General features: G+C 42.3%; 1 protein-coding gene across 3 annotated transcripts in view; it reads left to right on the forward strand.

The window, feature by feature from the left end:
• The window catches only part of LOC111969997 (RING finger protein 207-like), a 31,169-nt gene that overhangs the window by 2,424 nt on the left and 11,027 nt on the right, over positions 1 to 17,718 (forward strand). For all 3 annotated transcript variants that reach the window (XR_002878064.2, XM_023996463.2, XM_023996462.2), the window contains 6 exons: positions 1,492 to 1,627; positions 1,735 to 1,879; positions 2,901 to 2,982; positions 3,072 to 3,147; positions 16,852 to 16,977; positions 17,467 to 17,513. Coding sequence is in view for 2 of the 3 variants with exons in the window: in XM_023996463.2 (XP_023852231.1) it covers positions 1,492 to 1,627; positions 1,735 to 1,879; positions 2,901 to 2,982; positions 3,072 to 3,147; positions 16,852 to 16,977; positions 17,467 to 17,513 (612 nt within the window). In the remaining variant the exon portion in view is untranslated. The remainder of the gene's footprint in view (positions 1 to 1,491; positions 1,628 to 1,734; positions 1,880 to 2,900; positions 2,983 to 3,071; positions 3,148 to 16,851; positions 16,978 to 17,466; positions 17,514 to 17,718) is intronic.

Genomic DNA, 17,718 nt, shown 5'->3' on the forward strand with positions numbered 1-17,718 from the left:
CCAGAGGGGCTTTGTTGCCCTGCCTGCCCGAGCCCACAACTGCTATGGTTGCTGCTTTGTTCTGCAGTTGCATTGTCCCCCCAGAACCCGAGGTCTCCTTGTGTGCTCTGTGATTACATATCTGGGATGAAACCAAACACTGGATCACATCCGATCATGCAAGATGATAAGTTAAATAAAACATAGTTGGTACGAGTACGACTACTATGGGGCGGTTTCCCTATTTAAAAATGGCTCCCTGTGGCTCTCGACCAGGCATAATTTATACCAGAGTTCCTCTCATTGCAGGTATTGAAGAGCTTGCAGGAGTGAGCAGATGGATCTATGGAGTGGACCATTGTGTAGTAGAGTGAAGTGTGTTCCGAGGGGAGAGAACCCAGTGGGCACACTGTCTCCCTGCAGGTCCCCCTGGCCCTGTGGCCTGTGCATGGGCAATACGGAAGTGCTGTTTGTTGCTATTTTCATCAGTACTTCCAACCATCAGCGGTGGGAAAAGTACCCAATTGTCATACTTGAGTAAAAGTAAAGATACCTTAATAGTAAATTACTGAAGTAAAAGTGAAAGTCACCCAGTAAAATGCTACTTGAGTAAAAGTCTAGAAGTATTTGGTTTTAAATATACCTAAGTATCAAAAGTAAATGTAATTGCTAAAATATACTTAAGTATCAAAAGTAAAAGTACAAGTATAAATAATTTCAAATTCCTTATATTAAGCAAACCAAATGGCCACTTTTCCTATTTTTATTTACGGATTAGCAAGGGGCACGCTCCAACTCTCTGACATCATTTACAAACGAAGCATGTGTTTAGTGAGTCCGCCAGATCAGAGGCAGTAGGATTTCTCTTCCCTCCTCGCCAATGTTTATCTAGTTTGCATAGCAACAGGGTCTATTGTGTGCTACTAATAGCAGTGTAGCAAATTCCCGAGATTACATGGTTCTTGAGTGAGTGGATGGCAGTGGTGTAAAGTACTTAAGTAAAATGACTTTTTTTGGGCATCTGTACTTTACTATTAATACTTTTGACAACTTTTACTTCACTACATTCTTAAAGAAAATTATGTACTTTTTACTTCATACATTTTCCGTCATACCCAAAAGTACTCATTACATTTTTAATGCTTAGCTGGACAGGAGAATTATCTAATTCACACACCTATTAAGAGAACATCCCTGGTCACCCCTGTAATACTGCTAGAACCAGGTCAATGTTAGAGCTTGCATATTGGAACTCTAAAATGAATTATTGTTTGACATGTTTATGACATGCCATTTGTCCTACCTGTAGTAAAAAAGTACTGCCACGTACTGAATTCAGAATATGTTAGCAAAGCTTCTGCGATTAGATATGTTGCACCATCTGCTGGAGAGCCTTGGGAATGCAACTCACTACTTTTTTATGATCAGTGTAGCGAGAAATAAAGATTAGAACGAAGCACTGCATAAAACATTTGTACTGTGCTTTTGTTGCTGGATCCATCTGTGTCACAGATACCCATCAGTTGTAAAAGGAATGAATGCACTCCCACCAGAGGACCGTCTGCTGAAGTTCCTGGTTGATAACGCTACTGATGACTGTGAAGAGACAGTCCAGTGTGCCAACTGTGATCAGCAGAGCAACAACCAGGTACCTCACAACAGAAATAACTCTAACAAACCATGCTATAGATCTTAATAGAGAGCATTTATTATCATGGATCATATTGTGTGTGTGTGTGTGTGTGTTTTTTATAGGACACAGGGCCAATGTACTACTGTAACACGTGTAGCCAGCCCCTGTGTGGAGCTTGCAGGGATTCCACACACAAGGCCAAGATGTTCTCCCAACATGAGATTGTGTTCCTGGCCAAACGCACCAAAGTGTGCCACCGGATGTGCTGTGAGTACCACCTGTATTATGTTCACACTACAACAAGTGCTCAGCGACTTCTAGCTATAATTACATTGTTATCTAATAATAACCTATGGTAACACTTTACATTAAGTTTCCCCTATTACTACGTAACTAACACAGTAATAACTGTTAACAACATAGATTTTACTAGGCTAACCAGGAGAAATTAAGAGACAGGAAAACATTAGGTATAAGCCTTTTAGTTACATTATACAATGTAACAATCTTTGAGAAAGAACTGTGTACTTACACTTTACATTAAGTTGCTTGCTCCTGGGTATGTGCATTGTAAATACATGTGTATCCCTTGTAACAACATTGTAATTACAGAGTTGGTTGTTAAAGATGGTTATATTGTAAAAGGGTTCATTCTAATGTTCTCCTGTCTCCTAATTTATCCTGGTTAGCCTATTGTCTGCAAAGGTTATTACATTGTAACTGCATAGTAACTATAAAGATTATACCCTACTGGGCTACACTTTACATTCAGTTGCTTGCTCCTGGGTAGGTACATGATAACTACAAGTATATCCTATGTAACTACAATGTTCTTGCATTACACTTGATTCAGTATAGCCTTTGTGCCAGGTCATAACATAGAAATAAACKAATTGAAAATGGCCAGTAGTTAATGTGCCTTGTTACAATTGTTGTTACCAGGTCCTAGGCTATTTATCAACCCTGGTATTACATGTGGATTCAATGGTAGTGGAACCGTGTAGTTACATGTACCAAGATCAGATTTTGGTTTGAGTTATTAACATGGTAATTCACAGGTGACTTTCAAATGTGTAATTACAAAACATTAGTTATATAGTGGAACAAGAGAATGTGTAATAATAACATCATTAGTTACACATGTAGAATAACCTTCATCAAGTGAATGTGTAATTAAGTGTTACCTAACCTATTGACACAATTGTCAACATGTTCACGGGATGATTATGTTATTGTAAGGAAACAGTGATGTGATAGTGATGGTCTAACATAATGTTTGTCTCCACAGCTCTCCACGATGAGCCCTACATCATGTTCTCCACAGAGAAGAGGTCGATGCTCTGCATCAAGTGTTTCAGAGACATGCAAGTGTGAGTGAAGCTCCTACTACAGCGACGCCACAGATTCAGACAGGAACACTGTGAGTAAAGCTAATTGATGTTTCTGCTAAATTCCACAGAGAGAGCCGGATACACTGCATTGATATTGAGACAGCATACATGCAAGGCTGTGAGATACTAGACCAGGCAGTGCTGGTAGGTGAATTGTGACTTTTGTTTTCTAGATACATTGTGTGTTATCCCAGCTAGAAAAACAAAGAGAGTTGCACATTCTATGTATAAACTCCAGGTATTTATTGGGTAAACCATCAATGTTTCGGCATCACTGTGCCTTCTTCAGGGTGATGTCATAAATGCTTGAACCAGGTTATGTAGACAAAACAGTGCAATTAGTGCAACCAATTACAATAGTGAGGGGTGTGTCATAATTATCAGGTTAATTATAATTAATTTTGTGAAACTGTTAAAAGACAATAGTTTACAGCATATTGAATATATTAGGCTATTGTTATCATTAGCATAAGATTATCATCAACATACATGATTGTTTCATTGAATTTCACATATATATTTAATTGTTTCCAATTTCATTCAATTTTTGTTACATGTAATATTTTGGTTCAACCATAATGCATAATAAGCATCATCAACAGGGGGAACATATTGGATGTACGTGGATAAGCTGTAGAAATAATATATTAATTTATAAGACTTGTTCATAGAAAATATAATTGTTCATTAGAAGGGCCTGAGATCCAGTGGTGTAAAGTACTTAAGTAAAAATACTTAAAAGTACTACTTAAGTATGTTTTTGGGGTATCTGTACTTTGCTTTACTATTTATTTTTTGGACAACTTTTACTTTTACTTCACTACATTCCTAAAGAAAATAATGTACTTTTTCTTCTATACATTTTCCCTCACATGCAAAAGTACTTGTTAAATTTTGAACGCTTAACAGGACAGGAAAATTGTCCAATTCACGCACTTATCAAGAGAACACGTGGGCATCCCTACTGCCTCTGATCTGGCGGACTCACTAAACACAAATGCATAATTTGTCAATTATGTCTGAGTGTTGGAGTGTGCCCCTGGCTATCTGTACAATTTAAAAACAAGAAAGTGTCATCTGCTTTGCTTAATATAAGGAATTTGAAATTATTTATACTTTTACTTTTGATACTTAAATTTATTTTAGCAATTCCATTTATTTTTTATACTTAAGTATATTTAAATTCAAATACTTTTAGACTTTTACTCAAGTAGTATTTTACTGGCTAACTAACTTTTACTTGAGTAACTTTCTATTAAGGTATATATACCTTTACTCAAGTATCACAACTGGGTACTTTTCCCACCACTGCTGAAATCAAAGTCAATATTCAGACCACTAGAGGTCAATGTTTTTAAACAGGATATCCAGTAGGCATCCTTCCGTAGTAGTAGGATCTCGATGTTACATACTCTCCTTTGTAGAGCAACATGCTCAATGCCTGTGTACATTCTGAGAACTACATGTTTCTTAGAGCTTGGTGAGAGCGTCCTATGGTTATTTTGCATACAACCTTCCACAACTTTCTGGGAATGGTGCAGGGTAGTTGCTTGGTTTTGAAACATTCTCAGCATATTTAATGAATTTGACAAAAAAACAATTTTCTTAGAATTTCATTACTTTAACAGAACATTTCCTAAAAGTTCAAACATGGTCTTTCAATTTTGGTAATGCTCTTGGAATGTTCTCAAACTGGTTTGACATTGGGAATGTTCTCAAATAGTTCAGAGAAAGTTAAGAAACAATGTTCTTCTGTGGGAATTTCAGTACTTCAGCATAATGTAAATAGTTCAGAGAAAGTTAAGAAACAATGTTCTTCTGTGGGAATTTCAGTACTTCAGCATAATGTTTCCTACAGGTTTCCTCATGGTTCTATTCAAGCTAATGTTCTAAAATTGTTCCGAAAACGTTAAGAAAAGTTCAAGAAAAACGTCAAGAAAACTTTAGTAACATTCAGAGAACGTTCTAAGAATGTTATTTAAAGAGTAACTTTCATGATTTTTATTTTTTTTACACAGAAAACCAGATGTTTTAGTTATCGTGAAACACGTCAATTCTGGTCTTCATTTTGATATTTTGTATATATTTATTTTGTCTATTAGTAGTAAATTAGTAGTAAATCTAGCTGCACCTTGAGAAGGTACCTCTACGTTATCTCAAGGGAGGGCTTCTGTATGAAATCCACTCCCTTCTAGATGTTCTGGGTGGTACCACCTCAAGGCTTACTAAAAAAGCAGATGACAGCGCGCCTTATTTGGCAATGGTTTTGGTACTCTTAGTGGAGTTTGCCAATATATTTTGCATGATRCTTCCTTGACTTGACTACTGACATTACACAAAATTCAAAAGGCAGTAAGACACATTTACGTTTTTGACAGTTTTTGCTTATCTTTTCATACACATCTATGTGCTTTTACAAAGAAAAATAAAACATGTCGGCTATCAGAATTATACGTTTATATTCGTAGCTACATCGATCAAAACAAGAAATAGATGACAATGATATTCTTGTCAATTATTTTTATATTTTCACTACCATAATGTCTGATTGGTGGCGCAGTCTGCTAAAACAGTTGGCTCATATTTAGTCGTTATGAGTTCTAATCCCACATGGAGCAGTTGTCTTTTATTTATTTTTAATAATGTAATTTACAATATTTATCCCATGCCCACACACTTCTAATTCTGAAAAGTGAAAGCATACCTGTGAGAGGGGTCGCCCTTGTACTGTAGTAGTTGTAGGTTTTTATGCAGTTCCCAAGACCAGTCTGTGAGTTACTTTGACCACTGGAAAAATAGTTACTTCGTAAATACTGCAATGAGGGTTGGATTGAATTGAGCCCCTAATCCTTCATTTGCAAGGTGATGATTGCACTTTTCTTCCCAACACAATACCTGTAACGGCTGTCTTTGGGTGAAAGAGAGAACGACCAAAATGCAGCGTGATGATGATCCATATTTTAATTAGGATATTTAAACGACGAACAAAAACAAACAAACTGACAGAAGGAACCGAAAACGCTAGTCCTGAACATGGGAACACAGATCAGACAATGAAAGCACACCCGAGACAGAAAAAATCACCTCACAAACAAACAGGTGAAAACAGGCTACTTAATATGGTTCCCAATGAGAGACAATGACAAACACCTGCCTCTGATTGAGAACCATATTAGGCAAACAACAAACCCAAACAAAAAACCCAACATAGAAACACAAAACATAGAATGCCCACCAGCTCACGTCCTGACCAACTAAACAAAGAAAACAAAGGAACTAAGGTCAGGAACGTGACAGTACCCCCCCCAAGGTGCGGACTCCGGCCGCAAAACCTGAACCTATAGGGGAGGGTCTGGGCGGGAATCTATCCACGGTGGCGGCTCTGGCGCTGGACGTGGCCCCACCATAGTTAATTCCCGCTTCCGTGGCCTCCTCTTAACGGCGACCTCCCAATTAACCCCACTGGACTGATGGGCGCCTCCGGACTGAGGGGCAGCTCCGACGGAGGAGGCAGCTCCGGACTGAGGGGCAGCCGGACTGAGGAGCAATTCCGGCATCGCCGGCGTGATAGGCAGCTCTGGCAGCTCCTGGCTGACTGACGACTCTGGCAGGTCCTGGCTGATGACGGCTTGGCAGCTCCTGGCTGAATGACGGCTCTGGCAGCTCCTGGCTGATGACGGCTCTGGCAGGTCCTGGCTGACTGACGGCTCTGTGCAGGTCCTGGCTGACTGACGGCTCTGGCAGGTCCCGGTCTGGTCGGCTCGGCGGCGCTCTGGCGGCTCTGACTGGCGGCGCGCTCTGGCGGCTCTGACTGGCGGCGGTCTCTGACTGGCGGGCGGCGTCTGGCGGCTCCTGCCTGGCGGGCGGTCTCTGGCGGCTCCTGACGCGACGAGCGGCTCTGGCGGCTTCCTGATGACGGACGCGTGTGAAGGCTCAGACAGACGGGCGGCTCAGACGGCGCGGCAGACGGGCGCGCTCAGACGGCGCGTGGCAGACGGGCGGCTCAGACGGCGCTGGCAGACGGGCGCGCTCAGACGGCGCTGGGCAGACGGCAGCGCAGGCGGCGCTGGGCAGACGGCGCGCAGGCGGCAGCTCAGACACGCTGGGCAGACGGCAAACTCTGGCCTGCTGAGCGCACAGTATGCCTGGTGCGTGGTGCCGGAACTGGTGGTACCGGGCTAGGGACACGCACCTCAAGGCTAGTGCGGGGAGCAGCAACAGGGCGTACAGGGCTTGCTGAGACGCACAGGAGGCTGTAGTGTGTGACTGCCGGACTGGTTGTGCCGGGCTGGAGACACGCACGCAACAGGGCGAGTGCGTGGAGGAGGAACAGGGCTCTGAAGACGCACAGGAAGCCTGGTGCGTGGTGTTGGCACTGGGCTGGGGCGAGAGGTGGCACCGGATATACCGGACCGTGAAGGCTAGCTGGATAGCTCTTAAGCACAAGCCTACCCAACCTTACGTGGTTGATGCTCCCGTAGCCAGGCAGTGCGGCGAGGTGGAATAGCCCGCACTGGGCTGTGCGGCGAACCGGGACACCATGCGTAAGGCTGGGCCATGTACACCGCCCGAGGAGACGCACTGTGGACAGATGCGTTGAGCTGGCTTCATGGCACCTGGCTCGATGCCACTTCTAGCCGGCCGATACGTGAGGCTGGGATGTACCGCACCGGGCTAAGCACACGTACAGGAGACACCGTGCGGTGTCTGCCCGTACTCTTGCTCTCCACGGTAAGCACGGGAAGTTGGCGCAGGTCTCCTACCTACATTCGCCACATCTCCCTTTAGCCCCCCCCCAAGACATTTTTGGGGCTGACTCTCAGGCTTCCAGCCTCGTTTCCGTGCTGCCTCCTCATACCACCGCCTCTCGGCTTTAGCTGCCCCCAGCTCTTCACGAGGGCGGCGATACTCTCCAGCTTGAACCCAGGGTCCCTTACTGTCCAGATTTCCTCCCATGTCAGAAGTCCTGAGTACGTTTGCGCTGTGCTGTCGCTGCTGCCCGTTACCACGCTGCTTGGTCCGGGTTTGGTGGGTGATTCTGTAACGGCTGTCTTCGGGTGAAAGAGAGGAGGACCAAAATGCAGCGTGATGATAATCCATATTTTAATTAGGATATTTAAATGACGAACAAAAACAACAAAATTGACAGAAGGAACCGAAAACGCTACAGTCCTGAACATGGGAACACAGAACAGATGAACACACGAACATGAACAATCACCCACAAACAAACAGTGAAAACAGGCTACCTTAATATGGTTCCCAATCAGAGACAATGACAAACACCTGCCTCTGATTGAGAACCATATTAGGCCAAACAACAAACCCAACATAGAAACACAAAACATAGAATGCCCACCCAGCTCACGTCCTGACCAACTAAACAAAGACTAAACAAAGGAACTAAGGTCAGGAACGTGACAATACCGCAATAAATGTGAGCCCACATTTCCAAAAAAGAATTTGCCCCCATGGGGTATTCAAATTTACACCGCAAGTGGCAATAGATGTCAGGAACTCGGCGTTGTGCCACTGTGAGCTAACTGTCCAGAGCCGTTTTGTATGCAATGCACATAATTGTATTTTCAGAACGTGCCAGTGGACTTCTGGTAAGTATGCTTTAGTGATAAAGTGTTGGGATCAGGTACAACTAGGTTTACCCACCCCCAAAATTCATATTTATAAGCAATTTCCCCCACCAACAACTCACCAGAATGCATTTTTAATTTTATTTAAAGGTATTGGGCAAAGGCTGAAATTGGGGGTGAGAGTTACTCTTTAAAAACATACATTCCATTCTGAGAACGTGAAGAAAATGTTCCATAAAAACAATCTTAAGTGTGTTCATGTGTGTTGGCCGCAGTCACTAATTGACTACACCTGATCTTAATGAGTGCTTGTTTCCTTTGAAATGGGGTCTATTTGGATAGACTGAAATGAACAGCTTTGTATGTGTAAAAAAATACAGTATGCTAGCTCCATTCTGGTGGCACAGTGGACTAATTCCATGGATAGAGAATAGAAGATTATATGTTCGAAGCTCATTGATCCCATGTCAAAATAAAATGTGTTTGCATGATTAATGCCTAAGGAAATTATATTCCATATGTTCAAACAAGTTAACTGAAAGTAAGTTAGCAATGTTATTGAATGTCTTATTGAAACATTCAATGAAAGTTTTAAGAAGGTTATTCAAAAACCTTGAAATAACCTATAATTTCCGTTCTCAGTGTTAATAAAACCTCTCAAGGAACCAGAGTAAAATGTTCTCACAACTTCCCTGCAACCTAAAAATAAAGTTCCTAGAACATGCAAAATTGTAACTACTACAGTATGTCAGAATTCATATTGCTTTGTTCCCATAACAAATGTGAAACCAAAAAGATACATTCCCACAACTTCCAAGGACAAATGTGCGCTAGCTGGGATTACATTGATATGTCACAGTCACCACCTCTGAAAATCACAGTTTTCCTCTGTAGGGGAGATATTGAGCCATTTTTTACGTTCAGCATCAGTATTCTTTCTAACAAAGATACACTACATGACCAAAAGGTTGTGGACACCTGCTCGTCGAACATCTCATTCCAAAATCATGGGCAGTAATATGGAGTTGGTCCCCCCTTTGCTGCTATAACAGCCTCCATTCTTCTGGGAAGGCTTTCCACTAAATGTTGGAACAATGCTGCGGGGACTTGCTTCCATTCAGTCACGAGCATTAGTGATGTCGGGCACGGATGTTGGACACTGATGTTGGGCGATTAGGCCTGGCTCGCAGTCTACCTTCCATTCATCCCAAAGGTGTTTGATGGGATTGAGGTCAGGGCTCTGTGCAGGCCAGTCAAGTTCTTCCACATCAACCTCGACAAACCATTTCTGTATGGACCTCGCTTTGCACAGGGGCATTGTCATGCTGAAACAGCAAAGGACCTTCCCCAAACTTTTGCCACAAAGTTGGAAGCAGTGAATAGTCTAGAATGCCATTGTATGCTGTAGTGTTAAGATTTCCCTTCACTGGAACTCAGGTGCCTAGCCCAAACCATGAAAAACAGTCCCAGACCATTATTCTTTCTCCACCAAACTTTACAATTGGCACTATGTTTTAGGGCAGGTAGCGTTTCTCCTGGCATCCGACCAAACCCAGATTCGTCCGTCAGACTGCCAGATGGTGAAGTGTGATTCATCACTCCAGAGAATGAGGCTCCAGAGTCCAATGGCGGCAAGCTTCACAACACTCCAGCTGACGCTTGGCATTGTGCATAATGATCTTACTCTTGTGTGCGGCTGCTCGGCCATGGAAACACATTTCATTAAGCTCCCGACGAACAGTTATTCTGCTGACGTTGCTTCAGAGGCAGATTGAAACTCGGTATTGAGTGTTGCAACCGAGGACGGTTTTTCGGCGGTCCCATTCTGTGAGCTAGTGTGGCTTACCACTTTGCATTGTAGCCGTTGTTTCTCTTAGACATTTCCATTTCACAAAAACAGCATTTACAGTTGACAGGGGCACCTCTAGCAGGGAAGAAATTTGATGAACTGACTTGTTGGAAATGCGGCATCCTATGACGGTGCCACTTGGTATTTTGGTATTTTATTAGGATCCCCATTAGCTGTTGCAAAAGCAGCGGCTACTCTTCMTGGGGTCCACACAAAACATGAAACATAATACAGAATGACATAATACAGAACATCATTAGATAACAACAGCTCAAGGACAGAACTACATAGATTTTTAAAAAGGCACACGTAGCCTACATATCAATGTGTATACACACAAACTATCTAGGTCAAATAGGCGAGAGGCGTTGTGCTGCGAGGTTTTGCTTGATCTGTTTTTTGAAACCAAGTTTGCTGTTTTATTTGAGCAATATGAGATGGAAGGAAGTTTCATGCAATAAGGGCTCTATATAATACTGTACGCTTTCTTGAATTTGTTCTGGATTTGGGGACTATGAAAAGACCCCTGGTGGCATGTCTGGTGGGATAAGTGTGTGTGTCAGAGCTGTGTGTAAGTTGACTATGCAAACAATTTGGGATTTCCAACACATTAATGTTTCTTATAAAAAGAAGAAGTGATGCAGTCAGTCTCTCCTCAACTCTTAGCCAAGAGAGACTGGCAAGCATAGTATTTATATCAGCCCTCTGATTGAACCACACGACTGGACAATAATCAAGATTAGACTAAACTAGAGCCTGCAGAACTTGCTTTTTGGAGTGTGATATCAAAAAAGCAGAGCATCTCTTTATGACCATCTTTGCAACCACTGAATCTATATGTTTTGACCGTGACAGTTTACAATGTAAGGTAAYGCCAAGTAATTTAGTCTGCTCAACTTGTTCAACAAATACAATGCTCTTAGTTTTAGAGATATTCAGGACCAGTTTATTACTGGCCACCCATTCCAAAACAGACTGCAACTCTTTGTTAAGGGTTTCATTGACTACATTAGTTGTGGTTGTGTCATGCCCTGACCATAGAGAGCCTTTTTATTCTCTATTTTGGTTAGGTCGGGGTGTGACTAGGGTGGGTAATCTAGGTTGTTTTATTTCTATGTTGGCCTGGTATGGTTCCCAATCAGAGGCAGCTGTTTATCGTTGTCTCTGATTGGGGATCATATTTAGGCAGCCATTTCCCCACTGTGTTTTGTGGGATCTTGGTTATGTGTAGTTGCCTGTGAGCACTCCATAGCTTCACGTATCGTTTGCTTTTTTCTTGTTTTGTGCGTTTCACAAATAAAAAGATGTGGAACCCATATCACGCTGCGCCTTGGTCCGAATGTTATTTTGACGATCGTGACAGGTTGCTGATGCGTATATGGTTGAATCATCAGCATACATGGACAAACATKCTTTGTTTAATGGCAGTGGCAGGTCATTGGTAAAAATAGAAAAGAGTAGAGGGCCTAGAGAGCTGCCCTGCGGTACACCATTTGTATCAGTGTAATACATGTTGAGTGCCCTTCTCTATAAGCATGCTGAAAGTTTGTTGTTAATTTATTTACAGAAAAAGAGCATTGTATTTGGTCAAACACAATTTTTCCCAACAGTTTGCTAAGAGCTGGCAGCAAGCTTATAGGTTTGCTGTTAGAACCAGTAAAGGCCGCTTTACCGCTGTTGGGTAGCGGAATTACTTTGGGTTCCCTCCAGGCCTGAGGACAAAGACTGTCCTYTAGGCTCAGATTAAAAATATGACAGATAGGAGTGGCTATAGAGTCAGCCACCAACCTCAGTAGCTTTCCATCTAAATTGTCAATGCCAGGAGGTTTGTCATTATTGATCGTTAACAATAATTTTCCCACCTCTCCCACACTAACTTTACAAAATTCATACTTGCACTGCTATTCTTTCATTATTATTTTTTTTATGCATGAATATAATTGCTCACTCTTTGTCGTGGGCATTTCCTACCTAAGTTTGCCCACTTTGCCAATGAAATAATCATTAAAATAATTGGCAACATCAAATGGTTTTGTGATGATTAAGCCATCTGATTCGATGAAAGATGGGAGTTGAATTTGTYTTTCTGCCCATAATTTAATTTACTCAAGTTTTTTTCCATCATTGTTTATATCATTGATCTTATCTTCATAATAAAGTTCCTTCTTTTTGTTGAGTTTAGTCACATAATTTCTAAATTTGCAGTAAGTAAGCCAGTCAGATGTCCAGCCAGACTTATTAGCCATTCCTTTTGCCCCATCTCTTTCAACCAAACAGTTTTTCAATTCCTCATCAATCCATGGAGCCGTAAAAGTTCTAACAGTCAGTGTCTTAACAGGTGCATGTTTATCAATAATTGGAAGAAGCAATTTCATCATTTCATCAAGTGCAGCATCTGGATGCTCCTCATTAATCACATCAGACCAACAAATATTTTTAACATCATCAACATAAGAGTCACAAACAAAATCTTTTGTATGATCTCTTATACACCCTTTTAGGCCCAGCTGTTGGAACTTTGGCTTTCCTGGATATAGCCACTATATTGTGATCACTGCATCCAATGGGTACGGATACAGCTTTAGAACGAAGTTCTACAGCATTAGTAAAAATGTGATCGATACATGTGGATGATCTTTGTCCTGTAGTGTTTGTAAACACCCTGGTAGGTTGATTAATAACCTGAACCAGATTACAGGCACTGGTTACAGTAAGAAGCTTCCTCTTGAGCGGACAGCTTGATGAAAACCAGTCAATATTCTGGTCCCCAAGAAAGTAGACCTCTCTGTTTACGTCACATACACTATCAAGCGTTTCACACATATTATTTAGATACTGACTGTTAGCACTTGGTGGCCTATAGCAACACCCCAAAAGAAAAGGCTTTAGAAGTGCCAAGTGAACCTGCAACCACAACACTTCAATAACACTTGACATAAGATCTTCTCTAAGCATTACAGGGATATGGCTCTGAACATATACAGCAACACCTCCCCCATAAGCATTTATGTCTCTTCTATAAATGTTATATCCTTGTATTGCTACTGATGTATCAAATGAATTATGTAAGTGAGTCTCAGAAATGGCTAATATATGAATGTTATATTATGTTAGCAAGTTATTGATTTCATGAACCTTATTTCTAAGGCTACATWTATTAATATGGGCTATTTTCAGCCCTTTCCTGGGTAGCTTATCAGAAATAGACATAATATTGAAAAGAGCAAAGCAAGAGAAAAAAATATACATTCAGCAGTCCATTAATCAATTGGTGTGTGTGTGTACTGTGGGGTTGAGGCTACGAACCCATAGGCTTGGCTCTCTCATCCCTTCCAGGCTTCTGGGAGAGAGGGTGGACAATGAGTCTGGTGGTGGATTTTCCAATCCTGTGGGTGCGCTCCACCTCAATCTTCCTGTGGTCGATCTTCAATTTCTCAGAGATAATTTCCCTCACTTTGTCCTCAGACTCCATCCAGGTCTCATGTGGAGATTCTGCAATTCCGTCCACAACCATGTTGTTTCGCCTTGATTGTCCCTCGAGATAGTCTAATTTATCTGTCATTGTTATCATGGATTCACACACAGAACTGATGTCCTCTCTCAATGACTTACAGATTGCTGTCATCTTGCCGTTCTACTGTTTCAACTCGTCGAGCTGACCCTGGGAGAACTGCAGGTCCTGGACCTCTCTGGTCAAGTCACCATTATTTTATTAGTTGAATTCACCAGTATTTGGACAAAACACTTTAAACTATTTTCTTGTTGTTGTAACAACTGCTTATAGGTATCTTTTTGTTAGTTTAAAAGATCCTTCACGTGTGATAGAGAGACACCACTGGCACTGTCCTCAACGGTACTCCCGCCGGCTTTGGTCTTTGTCATGGTAGCTAGCAACGTATGTTAGGCTGTTACTCCTCGCAGTTCCAGACAGGGCAGGTCATGGGGAAAATTGAAAACAACAAACAGCAGGGATCTAGACAGCCAGAAACTCAGGACAATCCACGGTCCCAGCCACAATGGCTAACCGCGTCGCGGGCTGAGTTCAAGAACACCTCGCTAGCTTGATGTCCTGCTAGCTAGCAGGTTCGCTAKCTGCGACGCCAAATAGCTCCTCAGACCCGTCCTTGATCGGCAACATCACTGGAAAGTTGAAAGTCACTGAGCTCTTCAGTAAGGTCATTCTACTGCCAATGTTTGACTATGGAGATTGCATGGCTGTGTGCTCGATTTTATACACCTGTCAGCAACGGGTGTGGCTAAGATAGCCAATTCCACTAATTTGTGTATATATAGTGTATCTGCATATATGTCAGGATGTGCTGTATGCCTGGAAATAATCAGAATTAATGTAAACATTACAGTTTATAAAACATAGTTGGCCCAAAAAAAGTGGTCCCGGGTATGAGGTAAGTTGAGCTGCGGGACAGGGTAAATTATGCTGCGTTCACAAACTAGTAGGAACTAGGAAAGTCCGAAATTTCCAACTTGCTAACTGGTTGAACGCGGCACATGTATCGGCACATGTATAACTACAACCAGTTAGCAAGCCACAAATTTCAGTTTCATAGTTCATCTAGCACATGAACGTGTCAATAAGCCCCCTACAAATTGCTGTATTGAATGAAATATTACCACTACATTTTAAACCCATTCAAACACAAAATTCAAAATCAAAAGTAACAGTCAGTGTCTGGTGTGGCCACCAGCTGCATTAAGTACTACAGTTTATCTCCTCATGGACTGCACCAGATTTGCCAGTTCTTGCTGTGATATGTTACCCCACTCTTCCACCAAGGCACTTGCAAGTTCCTGGACATTTCTGGGGGGAATGGCCCTAGCCCTCAACCTCCGATCCAACAGGTCCCAGAYGTGCTCAATGGCATTGAGATCCGGGCTCTTCGCTGGCCATGGCAGAACACTCACATTCCTGTCTTGCAGGAAATCACACACAGAACGAGCAGTATGGCTGGTGGCATTGTCATGCTGGAGGGTCATGTCAGGATGAGCCTGCAGGAAGGGTACCACATGAGGGAGGAGGATGTCTTCCCTGTAACGCACAGTGTTGAGATTGCCTGCAATGACAACAAGCTCAGTCCGATGATGCTATGACACACCGCCCCAGACCATGACGGACCCTCCACCTCCAAATCAATCCCGCTCCAGAGTACAGGCCTCGGTGTAACGCTCAAACGCGAATCTGACCATCAACCCCGGTGAGACAAAACCGCGATTCGTCAGTGAAGAGCACTTTTTGCCAGTCCTGTCTGGTCCAGCGATGGTGGGTTTGTGCCCATAGGCGACGTTGTTGCCGGTGATGTCTGGTGAGGACCTGCCTTACAACAGGCCTACAAGTCTCAGTCCAGTCTCTCTCAGCCTATTGCGGACAGTCTGAGCACTGGTGGTGTAACTCGGGCAGTTGTTGCCATACAGTACCTGTCCCGTAGGTGTGATGTTCAGATGTACCGATCCTGTGCAGGTGTTGTTACACGTGGTCTGCCACTGGGAGGGCGATCAGCTGTCCGTCCTGTCTCCCTGTAGCGCTGTCTTAGGCGTCTCACAGTACGGACATTGGAATCTATTGCCCTGGCCACATCTGCAGTCCTCATGCCTCCTTGCAGCATGCCTAAGGCTTCTTTAGTGACCTAAGTTTTCATAACAGTGACCTTAATTGCCTACCGTCTGTAAACTGTTAGTGTCTTAACGACCATTCCACGGGTGCATGTTCATTAATTGTTTATGGTTCATTGAACAAGCATTGGAAACAGTGTTTAAACCCTTTACAATGAAGATCTGTGAAGTTATTGGATTTTTACGAATTATCTTTGAAAGATAGGGTCCTGAAAAAGGGACGTTTCTTTTTTTGCTGAGTTTATATTAGCCCACACAGCTACAGCATGCTAGGTTTAGGACCTCATATTGAAGCTTTTAGAGAACCCAAGTCCCCAACTGATGTATACAACAATCTTTAAATTATCTACTTTGTTTTAGATACAAGCATCATGAAACCTCATTTGACATGGTGAAAATACATTTTTGGGGACCTAAGTTTGCTTACCACTTTTTCAATGTGGTTTCTTCCTTCACAGACTCCAWGAAATGATGACCTCTTCCTAAATATTTGGTCAAATTATACATTTTGTGTATGGTCACATATAAACAAGGGTGGCTCAACATTYCCCACTCTCCCCTAACGCACTCACAACTCCATGGCTTAGTATGAATCTCCCTCGGCAACTCTGTTTCCATGCTATATTTTACTTGACATAATATAGGATGCTTATGTTGTCGATTTTGAAAAGATACCGGGTGGGTCTTGAGTTTGAGATAAAGCATATGATCATGTGTGTGGTTTAGCTACAGGTGAGTGAGAATATATACCATGACCATGTGTGAGCCTTGCTTTCTCTGTAGGCAGTGAAGGAGCTGCAGACATTGGCCCGTGAGGCTATTATCATGCTGAGGGCCATGATAGGGGCAGTGGGCTCCAATATGGAGGAAGAGGAGAATGCAATCTGCAACATCTTCACCAGTATGCAGGTAAGACATCACTACAGGACTCTTTTCAGGTCACCTGAAGAAAAAAAAGATTATGTTGTTATTGAGATTTGAATGTATTAAATAAACATTGTGAAGTTTAACTATCTAAGTSCAACACAATAAATTTGATTCCACATTTGAATATGTGATATGCCCTTTACATGGAATATATAACTTTGAAGATGCTATGATGGTGCCTCACCACTGGGTGACTCTCTTGCTCTTTTTGTTAAAAGATTGCAAGGGTATTCAGCTCTCAACAAAAACTCCATGAATGGACCAAACCCATACTGGTACAATTACAAGACAATGTGTACCACAAAATTACATTTTAGAGGAAATAAATTAGAAGTTAAATCCCCAGTTATTTTCAAAAATGGAGGGTGGCAAACAAGGCCAACAGTCTTTTTCACAGTAGACCTACTACTAGCAGACGTTTTCATATCCATTTTCCTTTTGGTTAACTTTTTCTCTGCTCTCATCTGACAGGAAAGACTGGCTGAGAGGAAGAAAATTCTGTTGCGAGCGGCTCAAAGGTACTGCATTACTTTGCTATGAAACTGTTGCTTTGATGCCAGAAAAACTATGGATAGGCAATCTGATAGGCATGGATTGAATTTAGCAATTTCCCCTAGGCCTCAATGTGCTTTACATTGTACAGTTGTACATAGTTAGCAAATCTCATTTACCAATACGAGTGTATTGCAGCGGTTATATGTCACACCCTGGTGTAGGCTAGTT

Source organism: Salvelinus sp. IW2-2015, linkage group LG11 (assembly GCF_002910315.2).
Source record: "Salvelinus sp. IW2-2015 linkage group LG11, ASM291031v2, whole genome shotgun sequence".
Taxonomy (NCBI): domain Eukaryota; kingdom Metazoa; phylum Chordata; class Actinopteri; order Salmoniformes; family Salmonidae; genus Salvelinus; species Salvelinus sp. IW2-2015.